A 15,925-nucleotide genomic window follows, 5' to 3' on the forward strand; every position below is an offset into this window, starting at 1 on the left:
TATGGATTCGAGTGTATTGTAGAGAACATTTGAGGTTGAGGGTATATGTAAATAGTAGAGAACTTTTATAGAATGCTTAAGGCCTGGTTTTGTTCTAGGCAGACTGACAGACGGTGACTGACCTATTTTAGTTGGATTTTTTAAAATATTTGGTCCTATTTTCTATTACTTGGTAAGTGAAGATATGCTTGTATAATTGAATATGGAATTGTTTTACTTTAGAATTGTGAACAATGGAAGACAATAGCAAAGATATAAAAGAAGAAACTGAAGAGGAGGAGGAGGAGGAAGAGGAGGAAGTACAGGAGAAGAAGAAGATAGTATCAACCTTAACAGAAACAGAAGAGGACCAGAAAGACATCCCTTCTGTCATAATGCCCACAATTAACATTCGGGAGGAGCGGCTCGTCAATTTATCTAAAACACCAGCTTTCCTCTGTCTGAATGAGGTATGCTCCTCTTTGTATATTATTACTAGAGTGTCTTAGTTAGGGTTTTACTGCTGTCAGCGGATACCAAGACCAATGCAACTCTTATATAAAGACAACATTTAATTAGGGCTGGCTTACAGGTTCAGAGGTTCAGTGCATAATCGTCAAGGCAGAAGCATGGAAACATTTAGGCAGGAATGGTGCAGGAGGAGCTGAGAATTCTACATCTTCATCTGAAAGCAGACAGGAGAAAACTGGCTACCACGTAGCTAGGTTGAGGGTCTTAAAGCCCACTCCTACAGTGACACACTTCCCCCAACAAGGCCACAACTCCAAATAGTGCCACTCCCTGTACCATGCATATTCAAACTACCACATAAAGTAAAACCTAATCTTTACACACTTAAAAATTCAAAATCGACAGCATTGTCAAATTTCTGTGTTATGAACCTAGCCTTTTTTCCTGCTTCCTTCCTAGACTGATGTAGTGTGTAGGCTTCTTTATTGTTACATTTTTTAAAACTTTTTATTGACTCTTTGTGATTTCACATCATGTGTCCCACTCACCTCCCTATCCCTTCTGTCCTCCTCCTTTGTAATCTCCCCCACCCCAAACAAAACAAAACAAAAACAACAAAGACACATCTTGTCGTGGAAGCTGTAGCATGTCGCAGTTTTTCCTACCAAATACACTTTTGTCCTTATATCTTTACTTGGAATTGTACATTGCATTGCTGTGAGTCGTTGGTCTGGTTCCAGGCCTCTGGCTTCTGCTATGCTATCAACACTGAATTCTTACCAGGACTCCTCTCAGACATCTTGCTGTTGCCCTATGTCATGGAGATCCTGCAGCTTTGGTTCTGCAGGATACGCCAGTGGATGATATATGGGGTAGATGTTGGCAGGGACTAACTCACAACTCTGAATCAGGGCCTGGGTGGTAGCTGAGCTGGCCAGCCACCAGTTCTGCACCCATGCTACCAGGGTGAGCTCTCCAGAACCGCAGCTCAACGTAAATCCACATACCAGTAGCATAGGCATTAATTTCATAAGTTAATGAATGAGATGTCAGGAAGCCAAGCAGAAGCAGCTCCAGTGACAGCTGAGTGATGACGTAAACTACAGGGATAAAGGTCGTCCAGCAGGATTTGGTCACTCGGTTAAAGATGGTACTTTTAGGTTTCTTCCCCATTTATTATCATTGTTTTCTTTTTTTGATATTAACAAATAACTAATATGGAGATTGTAGGCTTAGATTTTTCAAAACCTACTTTTAATAAGGGTTCTCAAATGTTTCAACCCCCTCTTCTAGCCCACTGTCCAAAGGTAGGAGGAGAAAGGATGGTAAATAGGACAAGGGGTTGTGATCCTGTTTAGAAGTAGTTCTTTGGGGCAATTCTAATCTCCGGTTGTCAGGATACCAGCGGTCCCGATCAGTAGTGTCAGGATAACAGACATAACTCAGCAGAGGTGGCATGATCCAGCAGAAACCACAGGCGTCAACGGGAGAGACTAGAACCAGCCAGAATGCCAGGAGTTCTCAGCTGTGCCTTTTTCAACGAAGTGAAGGTCAGCAAAGGAGAAAGCAAAGAAAGACACAAGACCAACAAAGTGTTGCAAGGCCAGCTATGCAAGTGCCTCACTGTCCAAACATCACGTGTCCTCCCATGAGCCTTGCCTCAGCAAACACCTCGTAAGTCTGCATGACATGACATATCCAGAAGCTTCCATGTCAGGAGATACTAAAGACTATATATGCATCTCATCCATCTGAGAATTTCGATCTATTTTTGGAGTCCATTGAGGATTCATACATAAACCAATCACTCTTATGCCGATGGCTCAATCCTGGTTTCTGATTCCACCATTCCTTCTGCACCCGTGAGTATTTTTGGTACTGGTGTGCTGTGGATTGAATCCAGGATGTCTCACGTGCTAGGCAAGCACTCTCCTGTATCCTCAGCTCAAACCCATGTTTTAGTTTGAGATAGGTCTCTGTTTCGCCCAGGCTGGTCTCGCAACTCCAGATTAAAGTGGCTCTTCAGCTGCAGTCTTGTGAGCGCTGGGACTATAGATCAATGCTACTGAGCCTCGTTCTTCCACAGTGTATTGAGTTACTTCCCATATGTATAATATGAAGAATCCTTTCCACTTTCTGGTTTACTTATTTATCTGTGTTTAACAGTGCAACTTGTTTTTTCTAAGTCAGTGGGGTGTAACCTGTTCCTGTCATTGTTTATGTTGATTTCCAGGTTTGTCCAGGGTTCATGCTTTAAGTAGGTTCCTTTGTCCTTTTGGTCCACCTCCATGATGTTTTTTTGTGTATGTTTGTATACTTTCTTACTTTACAAAAATATAGTTCATATTTGTTTTGCATCCCTAATTCTCCTGGGGTGGTATCTGACCTTTCTTAGAAGATTTCTAGTTATTTACCAGGGATAGACATTTGGAAATTAGGGACTCAGTGCTGAATAAGATCATTACAACTGGTATGCCATCTGCCCAGACCCTTCTGTGGATAGATTTAAAAATGGCTGCAGGAAGATTTGTAACTGCACAGTTTGTACCTATCTCTATTCTGTTGTGGTATATAAAATCACGAATTCATACCTGACCAGAGTCCACAGTTTCTGCTGAAATCCGTCATCTCTCTACCTTTACATTAGGGTTCTACCCTTGATAATTCAATGAAATCAAAACTAATGCTAAGCATTTGCCATAAACTTAGAGTTCTCACTGGCAAAAGAAACTTTAGTGAGATACACTCGTTATATAAGACCTGACAAATGCTAGGTCTGTCATGAGTTTTTTCAAACCCAGTCACTTTTGGCCTCATTTAAACGTCCCCTCCAACATAGTCTACAATTGCTAAACAAGATAAAACTTGTTCAGGGTGGGGAGATGGATTGCAAGCTTGAGGAACTGAGTTCAAATCTTCAGAGCCTAGGTAGAGTCAAGCAGGGTAGCACAAGTCTGTAGGCCACGTGCCCCAACAGTGAGATGCAGACAGGAAAATCACATTGTCTCATAGGCCAGCTGACCTGGCTCATTCTATACAGCAGCAAACCAACATAGAAAGGCCCTGCTGAGGTAGAAGGTAAGGACCCAACTCCAAGGTTGACCTCAGACAGCCAGGGCACATGTGTACCACACTCATACATGTTCATACACACTAAAACTAAACAACAAAACTCTTAATGTTCCAAATCAGCATCTTCTTTAAAAAGCTCTACATTGTATGCATTTCCTTCCAAACTATTCAATCCACAATCCTTGAAGGGAAATCTGAGGGATAATGTACATGATCCTTAATAAAGCTGAGATAAAGTCATTGTTTCTAATAGCTGAGTAGCACTCCATTGTTTAAATGTACTACATTTTCTGTATCCATTCCTCTGTTGAAGGACTTCTGGGTTCTTTCCAGCTTCTGGATATTATTAATAGGGCTGCTATGAACATGGTGGAGCATGTATGTGTCTTTGTTATATGTTAGAGCATCTTTTGGGTATATGCCCAGGAATAGTATACCTGGGACTTCAGGTAGCACTATGTCCAATTTTCTGAGCAACTCCCAACTGATTTCCAGAGTGGTTGTACTGTGTTTCTCTTTCTCCAAATCCTCACCTGTACCTGCTGACACCTGAGTTTTTGATCTTAGCCATTCTGACTGGTATGAGGTGGAATCTCAGAGTTGTTTTGATTTGCATTTTCCTGATGACTAAGGATGTTGAACATTTCTTTAGATGCTTCTCAGCCATTCCATATTACTCAGTTCAGAATTCTTTGTTTAGTTCTGTATCCCATTTTTAATAGGGCTATTTGATTCTCTGTAGACTAACTTCTTAAGTTCTTTGTATATATTGGATATTAGCCCTTTATCAGATGTAGGATTGGTAAAGATCTTTTCCCAATCTGTTTGTTACTGTTTTGCCTAATGACAGTGTCCTTTGCCTTACAGAAGCTTTGCAATTTTATAAGGTCCCATTTGTCAATTGTTATCTTAGAGCATAAGCCATTGGTGTTCTATTCAGGAAATTTTCCCCAGTGCCCATGGGTTTGAGGCTCTTCCCTTTGTCTAGCCCCCGATTTTAGTGGGACTACATATACATAATATATATGTATATATATAATAATTGTTAGCTGTAGTTTTATTTTCCAACTTTTTTCTAAGATTTGTGAGGATTTAAAATTTTTTGTGTCTAGTTTTCTTCGGTTGTTTAAATAAAAGCTGTGTCTGAAGAGTGGCAGATTTTGGATGCCAGCTCTCAGAACTGACTGCCTGCCAAAGATGCATACTTCCATCCCACTGAAAATACAGAAGCATCCACAGACGTGCTACGGCTGGTCCCACCGTTGGCCTACAGTGCTGATCTCCAGAGCACACAGATTTTGCTGCTGTCAGATATTGACTGAAGTGTGTGATTAGTGTGATGTTCAAGGTCCTCTGCAAGTTAGACCCAGACTACTTTCCAGTCCAATCATTCCTTAGGTTGGGCCTCTCATTGGAGACTTACCATTCACCCTGTTAATTTGCGTCACCATAAACACCGTGGACATGGACTGTGCGCCGTGGCTTTGTTCAGGCACATCAGTTTGCCATTGTATGTGTGAGATTCATTAATAACTCTTGGTCTAAAACCAGGGGGATCCTTTGTTTCTATCCTTCATGGTAACTGCAGCTCTCCTTTCCTCAGGTTTCTTCTTGGGAATTGGTTTTTCTTGGGTATGTGTGTGAACGTGAGGCTGCTATGTCATAGTAAGAAGTTTAAAAGCAGCCGTAGCCGACTTCTCCCCGAGGATGGGCCTCACCCTAGATGTTGCAATGCCTTTGTGGTTAATCCTGCTTCTGTCTGTTTGCACCGACCCTGATGAGAAGCGTCAGGGTGTTGGGTGTCTCACTCCAGCAAAATCCAGAAGCTATAAAACACTGCATCTCAATGCCACACGCACAAATTTCATTTTGAGCATTATTTTATTTTTGCCTGGCTTCCTATTCTCTCGTCGGATGCCAGTCGGTTCCTTCTCCCTCCTTTCCTGCAAACAATCCTTATGGCAACAGTTAAGTTTTTGGCACAGCTGAGTCAAGTGCTAGAGAACAGGAAGTGCTACCCTGATTGGGAGGCACATGGGAGAGCACACAGACTGCAGCCAAATCCGACCAATGGGAGCTGGGAGCGTGCCAAGATAGCAGAGTCTGGTAACCGGGGAGTGCCGGGCAGTGACACTCTGTGGGTAAGTGGAAGAAAAGGACTCCCTTTGTTGACAAAATGACCCCACTAGAGCTTATTTCATATCAAACTACCTATTGCTTTACAACGTGTAATAAAGTGTTTAACAATTTCGGGACCAGGCACTTTCTGACAAGAGACCTGCTTACTGTGTGTGTAAGCTGTCTCTTCTCCAGCTGCATTTGAAAGTTTCTTCACTGTTGCTTTTCACTTTTTAACAAAATAAAATGCAGTGTAAAACAAAACAAACAAAACAAAACAAAACAAAAAAAAAACCAACAACAACATATCAAAGCTGGACAGGCCAAGGCAACAGAAAATGAAAGAGCCCCAAGAGAAGGCCCAGGAAACCACTCACTCTTCCCATAAAGGCTCCTTTATGCTTACCACTCACTGGAAAGCATGTATACATAGAAAGTTAAGCTACAAATGCAGAAGATCTGCACAGACCTGTGCAGACCTGTGCAGACCTGCGCAGACCTGTGCAGGCCCTGCGGCCTGCTTGAGTCTTTGTGAGTTCATATGAGCTTTGCTCAGTTGATTTAAGACACCTTGTTCTCCTGGTGTCCTGTGTTCCCTCTGCCTCCCCGACTCCTCCTGCCTCCTCTTCTGCGGGGTTCCCTGAGCGCTGACTGGGAGAGATTTGATGGAACTGTGTGTTCCAGGGTCCCTTTCTCTGTAATGTAGGGCCATGGGTCTCTCTCTCTCTCTATTTACTGTCATCTGCTTCGGAAGGAAGCCTCTGTGGTGCTGGCTGAGTACAGCAGAACGTCATTTGGGGTCATTTTATTGTTACTTTTCCCCCTTTAGGCCGGTAGCCTTTGTTTGGTTTTACCCTAGTTCTCTGGGATATCTACCCTCTGGTTCTTGGTCACTCGAGCAATGCCAAGTGACATGGGGTGGGCCTTATGTCAACTTGTTACTTCCACAGCTTTGTGCCACCATTGCCTTCGCATATTTTTCAGGCAGGACAGATTATAGAACAAAAGTTTTGTGGTTGGGAGAGTAACTTTCCATGTCAGAAATGATAGGACATGGGGGGTGAGGGGGTGAGGGTTCTATACAGGCAATCCTCAACCTCTCCATGTTCATTGAGTTATGTGGGCCTTGCCTTCAGCAAAGAAGCTTGGTGTCAGTTTGTGGAGAGCAACCTATCATCTTGGCCACAGCTTGGCTTGTTTGGGGATTTCCGTCAGACCCCTTTGGTCAGCAACACAAGTGGATGAAACCCAGTCCCTGTAACCGAAGCTTCATTTGCTAACAAGAGACGAACATCTCCCTCTCTGTCAGTATTTGGGAACGTCATTAAGATTGCCTTCACATATTGTAGGAAGTTTCTGCTGCATTAGGTTTCCATACTGCCTCTCAAATGCCCTTCAGTTCTAGCTGCCTTTCCCCCTCATTCCCTTCCTCACTCCCACAATCCCTGCTTCCTTCCACCTTCCTTTCTCTCCTGGATTCTCCCATTCTCATCCCCTGAGCCCCCCATACACCTATTAAATCTGTTCTATTTCTCTGTCCCTGGGAGATTCATGTCTCCCCTCTAATCCCTTCTCTATGCCTAACTTCTCTGGGTCTGTGGATTATAGCTTGATTATCATTTATTCAATGGCTAATATCCAGATTTAAGTGAACGTATACCATATCCGTCTTCCTCAGGGTGATTTTTTTTCTGATTTCACCCATTTGCCTGCAAATTTCATGATGTTACTTTTTAAAGAACCTAATAAATACTGAATTGTGTAAATGAACCACATTGGTTTTTGTCCATGCTTCTCTTGAGGAACATCTACGTTGTTTCCCATTTCTGGCTGTTATAACTAGAACAGCAGTGAACACAGCTGAGCAAATGTCTCTGTGGTGCAATGAAGTGTCCTTTGGGCCCATGCTTAAGAGTGCTGTGGCTGGATCCTGAAGTAGATCAGTTCCCATCTTTCTGAGAAACCTCGATATTGACTTCCAAAGTGACTGCACAAGCTGTGTTCCCACCAGCAGTGAAGAAATGTTTCCCTTGTTCCACATCCTCACCCACATGAGCTGTCATCTTGTGTTTTTGAAAATAGCCATTCTGACTGGTGTAAGATACAATCTCAGGGTCATTTTGATTTGCATTTCGTTGATGGATAAGGATAGTGAACATTTATTTAAGTGTTTCTCAGCCATTTGAGATTCCTCTGTTGAGAATTATCTGTTTAGATCTGTACCTCATTTCTAAATTGGGTCGTTTCTTTGATATCAAATTTTCTGAGTTCTTTATATGTGTTGAATATTTTCCTATTTAGTAGGCTGCTGCTTTGTCTGAATAATAGTGTCCTTTGACTTACAAAGCCTTCTCAGTATAATGAATTTTAGTTAAATAGTATATTGGCTAGAAATTGAGATAATGAAACAGTTATCTTAATTTCCTTAGCGACATTTATACAATGCCCACTGTATGCTAGCACACTGATAGGAAATGTTTATTAGTGTTATTTTTAACATTACAAAAAATCAAATTAATTTTTTAGTTCTTCTCTCTTAATGATTTTAAAAGTTATTACACACATACAAGCCTGTGTATGGCTCATACCACATGTATGTATGTTCATAAGAGGCCAGAAGAGGTGTCAGATCCCATGGAGCTGGAGTTAGAAGCAGTGTGAACAAGCCAATGTGAATGCTAGGACTGGATCCTCTGGGAGAGCAGCATGTACTGTCAACTACTGAGCCACCTCTCCAGCCCCTGTTTATTTTAATTTCGTCCTTTTTTTAAAAAAAATGGAGCTGAGGGCTGAGATCAGAGCCTTCTGCTTGCCAAGTAAGTGTCTATAACTGAACTAGATGTCCAGCTTCCTTCCTTTGTTTTAATTTTGTCTTTTTTTCCCCTGGCCCTAAAGATGAAACCCAGGGTCTTGAGCTCACATGGCAAGTGCTCTGCCACTGAGCTAAATCTCCAGCCTTTCTCCTTTCTTTTAAAGAGATCCTTTGTGTTAGGCTGTGTTCAATACCGTGGGGATGCACAGATAGAAAGCATAGGGAATATTCTTGTCCTTTACAAGTTTTATTTGGCAAAAAGTAACTTAAAATGTTAAATGTCAACAAAGAGTAATGTATGATTAAAGGGACAGTTTTCTTAGAAGTCACTGTGGGAAGAGATGATGGGGAAAGGGTTTTGAAGTCAGTAGGCATATGATAAGTGGAGATAAATCATCCAGCTCCATCTTTGAACTTTGCCCTCACTGTTCACACATCCTTGGAATATCTCTAGGGTCCAAGGAGCCTCAAAACAAACTTCTGAGAATGCCTTCAATATTCTCCCAAGTCTGGCTCTCCTATGTTGTCCTTTGGCTCTCTTGTAAATGTCTCCTCATTTTGTCTGGACACTAAGATACAAGACTGCACCAAGGCAGGTGTGGAGAGCAAAAGGAGTGAACTAGTTTAGGAGACATTATGGAAGTAAAATTCTGGACTTCCTGTCTGGATACATGGGGATGAGGGAAGAATCGAACTTGATCTGGAATGCTGTGAATTATTGAAATCATGGAATTATTGTGCCAGAAATGCCACAGTTACGGAGGCACCACAGACAGAAGAGGATTGTCCCTTGTGTGGGGTGAAGGTTGCAAAAGGCCCCTGGCTAGAGGAACAGGTGTAGTTAGGTCTTGATCGTTGCTTTGTAAAAGAACCACAGCTTGCTTCTTCAGTGTGTCTAATAGAGCCATCCGTCACTGTGGGGATAAAATGATACTGTCATTGTGTACATGGTTCTGTGCTTCACCAACTGCTTCTTTTGTACATCCACACATTCAAAAGATAGTTTTTTATATATTCTGTTCTCCTGAGGCTGGATCCAGATAAGTATATTTGGGAGTTTTCATTGATTTCTGAAATTACTATAATAATTATTATTGTTATTGTCAGTAATAGTAGTAGTAGTAGTAATTGTAGTTGTAGTAGTGAAAGACCCTCACAAAGTGAGGACCCCCACGCTCTGTCCTGAGAGAGGTGATACCCCAAATCACTCAGGAGAAGTGATCTTGATGCAAACTGCAAGAGGATTTTTATTCCAAGCACACTGGGGCCCACAGTTATACACTACACAAGGGTAGAAGACTGCGGACCCTGAGTGCAGGATCGGGACGGCTTTTATAGGGTTCACAACAAAGCCTGTGAATCATAAACCATTTTAAATTATCTAAGCCCATGTTTTCTAGGCCAATCATTGTAAACCATCTAAGCCTGTGCTCCGGGGACCAATTGTGTTAAACTCTCTAAGTCTGCGCTCCAGGGACCAATCCGTTCCTGATAGTCTCGGAGGTCTGTATTTGCACAGTCTCCTGAGTGGGGGTAACAATGGCAGTCAGGATAAGTCACTAGGGCAGGGGGTTTCTATGGTGCAAGCAATTTGCAGAAGCCAGTTAAGCGGTTAGTCAGCGTATCTGCTGTTAACTTACTAGGCCTGGCTTGTGTATCCAAGGGCCTGTCCTATGCCCTTTCACCCAGTTTCATACAGAAAGCAGATCCGGAACATCAAGGGGTGTGGCCTTATATCTACTTACTGGCAAAGAGCAGGGTCTGGAATTTGAAGTATTCAGGGCTTCTTAGGCATGGGGGTTAAGGCTCCTTTAGAGTGAGGTAGCTTGGGGTCCTTGTAGGGGTTAGGCTCTATTTTTTTATCCTTTCAGTAGTAGTAGTAGTTGTAGTAGTAGTAGTAGTAGTAATAGTAGTTGTAGTAGTAATAGTAGTTGTAGTAGTAGTAGTAATAGTAGTAGTAGTAGTAGTAGTAATAGTAGTTGTAGTAATAGTAGTAGTTGTAGTAGTAGTAGTAATAGTAGTTGTAGTAGTAGTAGTAATAGTAGTTGTAGTAGTAATACTAGTAGTAATAGTAGTAGTAGTAGTAGTAGTAGTAATAGTAGTAGTAATAGTAGTTGTAGTAATAGTAATAGTAGTAGTTGTTGTTGTTGTTGTTGTAGTAGTGGTAGTAATAGTAGTAGAGTAGCAGTAGCAGTAGTAGTATTTTGGGGCTTTCTGGGACTACCAGTGCTTCACTTGTTCTCTGGGTTCACCCATTCTGTAGCTTTACTGATGAGATTCATGATACAATCCCTAAAGAAATTTAAAATCATTTTCAAATAGCCAAATTTTTCTTGTTTTATGCTTTAATGAATAAATTAGCTAATTGTAAACAGGTAAAGATATGATTCCCACATACAATGAACTTTTTGTCAAAGGAGTTTTAAATGTATGATTAATTTCCTATGAATTCTGGTAGGAGAAGGGATTCTGATAAATTATCACTACCATCCTGCATGCTTGCCCTATACATGTGCAGACCGAGGGAGGAAGCCTGTGCTCTCTTACCTCAGCACTTTTTGGGCTTGACATCCTTCATAAGTCACACATATAAACACTATTATTTTAGGATTTTACAAATGGACTTTTAAAATGAATACTATCTATAATGGAAAAGATAAATATGTAATGCTCTTGTTATATATTCCTAATTCCTTTTTCTTTTTTAGTTGTCACACCTCATTAATAGCCATACTTGAAGGACGTAAAGTTTTGGTTTTTTTTTGTTTTTGTTTTTTTAATGTACTAACTTCCTTTTTAAAAACCTCTCTGTGAATCTCAGTGATGCTGTCGTGTTTTCACTATCTGTCAAACATCTAGGCAGCCTCAAAAAAAAAAAAAAAAAAAAAAAAAAAACTTAAGATTTTACTGGCTGTAAAGAAAACTTAAATAGATACAAATTTACCAAACTATACTGACTACTCTGGTAGAGGTGGTTTTATCAAGTGATTGTTGTTGCTGCTGCTGCTTTTGTTGTTGTTGTTGCTGCTACTGCTGCTTTTACTCTAACAGTCGGATGGAAATCTTAAATGATTTCCACTCCAGAAGAACTGAGATGAACCAGGGATACATTTCAGGATCTAGATATCAGCACAGCTTGTGTCTGCTCATAAGGATGATTTACATTAGCATTATACGGGGCCTATTGTTCTTTATAAAGCAAACTGCTACTTCCAAATCCAGTTAGTAAAGTGTACACTGCAGAACAGGGCCAGAGAAAAGAGGGCCCCTCCTGAGGTGGCCTCACTCTTCAAAACGATTACACAAAGACTGGTTCTGGCTAGGAATTTAGGCTGCTGTCAGAAAAAAAAACAATCTGGAAAAAACAAACTGATTAAAAATGAGCAAGTGGTAGTTGAGTCAAAAGATCAGTAAAAATCAAGGCAGGCAGGACTCAGCATTTTCTCCCATCCTCCCTGAAGTTCTTAGTGTTACTTCCTCACACTTAACACCTTCCCTGAGCACCCCTTGTGCCCTGTGCCCTGCTCAAGGATAAGACACAGGAAAAGGTGCTGGTCACCATATTGCCCTCATTAGCATGGATTGTTTCCCTCTCTCTTGCGTTATTTATGCCTTGATGTCTTCTGACATAATGTATGGTTTCTGACATAGTGTGTGTGTGTGTGTGTGTGTGTGTGTGTGTGTGTGTACTGCTGTGCACATTTTAAAGTTTAATAGTTTGTGTTACCTCTAGTTTTTATTGGTATTTTATATGTAATAAGAACTTGGTTGAACATTAAAAATAACCTCTTTGCTGGGTGGTATGATACTATAATCCATCTACTAGGGAGGTAGAGACAGAAGGTTCATGTTCAAGGCCATTCTGGCCAATTAATGAAGATCCTGTCTCAAAATATTGTAACTCAGTGTTTGGATACATGATGGTATGCACCCTTGGGTTCCACCCTTAGGCTGAAGGAAAAGACTTTAAACTCAGATTCTGTTGTTGTTGTTGTCTTAGTAGTTATTGTAAACAGATGCTGCTTTTAAAAATGGGGAATAGAAGAAATAATTCATGCTATTATTCTCTCTTTTAATGAAAGAAATTCTTTTGAGGGGAATAAGTTAGCTTTGGCAATCTATCACTCTCTGAGAAAATACATCTTGAGTACCACTTGAAGCACTCATAGAGGGAGGTGGAGATGGATTCTTAAGTATTAGACCAGGAAAACCTCTTTCAGTTAAGATATATGAACTGCTCAATGAGAAAGCATTGCTGTTTTTAGGTAGGGCCTTAGGCAATAAGCAAGTAAGAGTAGGGTCGGAGTGTGGCCATCTGGTCACCACATGTGCAGATGGCACTGGTTGAATGAGTCAACACCAGAAAGGAATGTGAAGACAAGGCCGTCCGTCTTGCACAGCAAGGTCAGGTGTCGGTGGCTGAGAAGAGAGCGATCCACCCAGACTAGGTATTTAGAGAGTATAATGTCAGAAGCATCATAATAAAGTATGTCTCAGTCATGAGGTTAACCCTTTAGATTAAACTATTCTTCAATTTCTAAAATATGCACATTGTCTAAAATTTAGAAGGCCCAAAACCATGTACAATGAAAGTTAGCTGTCGGGAGCCATAGAGAAAAGGCTAAGGCTACCAGGGGGTCTTCCTGGAGGTGGCCCACCTTTTTTGCATAGCCTAAGATAGATGAGCTCTGAGAGGCAAGGTCCCAAGAGACTTCACCTCAGGATTACTTCTTGCTGCTGACAAGTGTTTTCCTATCACCATCACACAGCCTACTGATTCCTGGGCATCAACCCACCCCATTGTGTAGATTCCCTGCAGATCAACACACAGACAAACTTTCATGAATTAATGCTGTTTATATGAACTAATGATTTTATAGAGTTCTTTATTTGATTCAAGTACTCTTAGGAAGAAAGCTTTAAGAGATGATTTTAGTTGTTTGCTACAAAGATGTAACAACATTAGAATCCAGAATATAATGTGCCCACTTCTTACATGGTAAGTAAAGGCCGCATAAGAGATACAATGAGCTTTTATATTACATTAAAAGGAGATATGAGCTTGGGACAAATTTGTGTTCAAGGAAAAGCATCCAGGCAGGTCCAAGGATGACACCACAGGTGTGCACCATGATGAGACAAGAGCATGTGAAAACTGTTGCTTTGAACTTATAATGAGTATGTAGAATGAAACAGTGCTCTGAACTTAATGTCAACATCCTTCTGTTACTCCTGTTTTTTGTAACATTTATCTATGAGATAATTTTCTAAGAACTTTGTCTACAAAAAGACCAGAGTGAGAGGTTTGTGGGGGCTCTACTCCTTCCATCCATCCATCCATCCATCCATCCATCCATCCACCCACCCACCCACCCACCCACCTGTCCGGTGGTCCGTCCGTCCATCCATCCATCCATCCATCCAAATATATATCTGTCTGCTTCTATGTTCAGTTTCTTGCTGGACATTCTCACTAGCCCCAGATGTTTCAGTTTTGTTCCATCAGGACAATTGACCCAATCAATTGCTCAGTCACTGTCCCCAGGCCCCATCTGCTCCCTGTTTGCTGCCTTTCCGACCTGGAAACCCTACACATGCTGGGAAGGTCACTGGAAGTCAGCCTCCTTCCCCATTCCACTATCTGAAGTCCACCCCTCAGAGCGGTATCTTTTTTATACAGCATAACAGGGAGTCTATGCACAAACAAGAAAATGGTATACTAATAGACACACTTGCATTTTACACATACAAATTTATTTTTCTATTATTTTATGGTTCAAATAATATTTCAGTGTAACATTTTAGGTAACTCTCTGTCTTGAGAGTTTTGGTCATTTTTAATTTTTATGTTTTAATTAGAAACAAAAACAAATAACCTCATTGGCACCATTTTACAGTGGGATTGTCAGATTAAAAAGATAAATTCCTAACAGTGGGTTGCTGGGTTAGTAGGTTTATGTATTTTTGAATCTTTATGATAAAATGTATTTTTTTTAAAGTTCATAGTGGTGCTGAGTATCCTCTTGCTTCACACAGCATCTTCTGGACCATTTTCTATTGTAGCTAATATTAATATTAATTGGAGTTTTTACCCCACCTTAGAAAAGACACAAAACGTCTATATTTATAATAAGCTTTAGATGGCAATAGAGCTGGTCAGATATATATCCTCTAAGATATTAATATCTACTTCCCTATCAATAACCCCGAGTTAAACTTGCCATGTTCTGGGCCAAGCTTGTTCCCATTGGCCAGCCCCATAGCTGTGTTTTCATGACTCACCCACTCCATGGCATCTTCTCTCTCCACCCTCTCCTTCCTTCTCCTCTCACGCCTCAAACTCAAGCCCAGGAACCAAAATTCTACCTCCTACTTCTCTGCCCGGCTATAGGCGGCAGGTATCTTTATTTAACCAATAGTTTTAAATTAAAGAGCAAGGTTACAAAGCATCACTTGGTCTGCATGAGGATTTTCTCATCCCTGGAGGTAACTAGACTTCCAGGGGCCAGTATTTAGCACTACAATACATAGCAACAGACCAAACTTCAACAATTTCTACTAGCAAAACTGAAACTGTGTTCATTAGTGAACTTCCTCTTCCTGGTGTTGCTGGCGACTACTTCTCTTCTCTGTGTGTGTGTGTGTGGCTGCTCCTCCGAGTTTCTCCTTCTGCAGTTGGATTTTTTTCACTTAACTGAGTGTCATCAAGGTTCACCCAGGCTGGAGCCGGCGTCAGAATTTCCTAAGTCTAACGATGCCTTGTATCATTTAGCTGTACCCGCTTCTTAGCTTCTCTGAACATGATATACAAATATCTCTCCAAGATCCCACTTTTAAAACATTGCGTTATAGATCCAGAAATGGAAGTGCTGGATCACCCTTTGTACCTAAAATTCATCTTGATTGCCAAGATGCCTTCCGTAGTGCTTGTAACAATTTACAACTGCAAGTGGATCTCCTTTTATTCCAACCATCGCTGCATTCCACGTAATATTTTTTTAATATTGAGATGATAATGCAATGACATCATCTCTTCACTCTCTTCCCTCTCTCCAAGGCCCCCCATGCATGCCCCTGCTCTCTTTCCAATTACAGCCTCTTCTTTCATTAGCTGTATTATTTGTCCTGTAATGTTTTGACTTTTGTTGCATTGTGTGTGTGTGTGTGTGTGTGTGTGTGTGATTTTATCACAGGCCTTATACTAACGGTAAAGTGGGCGGGATGGAGCTTCTGTTCATATTTCAGACTATTCTGAAAGACAGCACATGAGGCTAGGGATGCAGCGCAGTTAGCAGAGTGGTTTCCTAACGTGCACAAGCCCTGGGTTCAGGGCTCCAAGTACTGAGCTACCTGGCACAACCACACATACAGGTCTAATCCCAGCACTTGGGAGGTGAAGACAGGAAGGCAAGGGGGTTAAGGTCATCCTCTGCTACTTTGAAAACTTGAGGCCAGCCTGTTTTCTACATGAGA

The 15,925-nt window shown here is 41.2% G+C and overlaps 1 protein-coding gene across 1 annotated transcript in view; it reads left to right on the forward strand.

Annotated features, from left to right (window-relative positions):
- Positions 1 to 233: 233 nt before the first annotated feature.
- The window catches only part of CCDC146 (coiled-coil domain containing 146), a gene marked incomplete at both ends in the record, with an annotated part of 97,307 nt that continues 81,615 nt past the window's right edge, over positions 234 to 15,925 (forward strand). The window contains one exon of the mRNA XM_080936068.1: positions 234 to 449. Coding sequence (XP_080792194.1) covers positions 234 to 449 — 216 coding nt within the window. The remainder of the gene's footprint in view (positions 450 to 15,925) is intronic.

This window comes from Micromys minutus (genome assembly GCF_963924665.1).
Source record: "Micromys minutus genome assembly, chromosome: 23".
Taxonomy (NCBI): domain Eukaryota; kingdom Metazoa; phylum Chordata; class Mammalia; order Rodentia; family Muridae; genus Micromys; species Micromys minutus.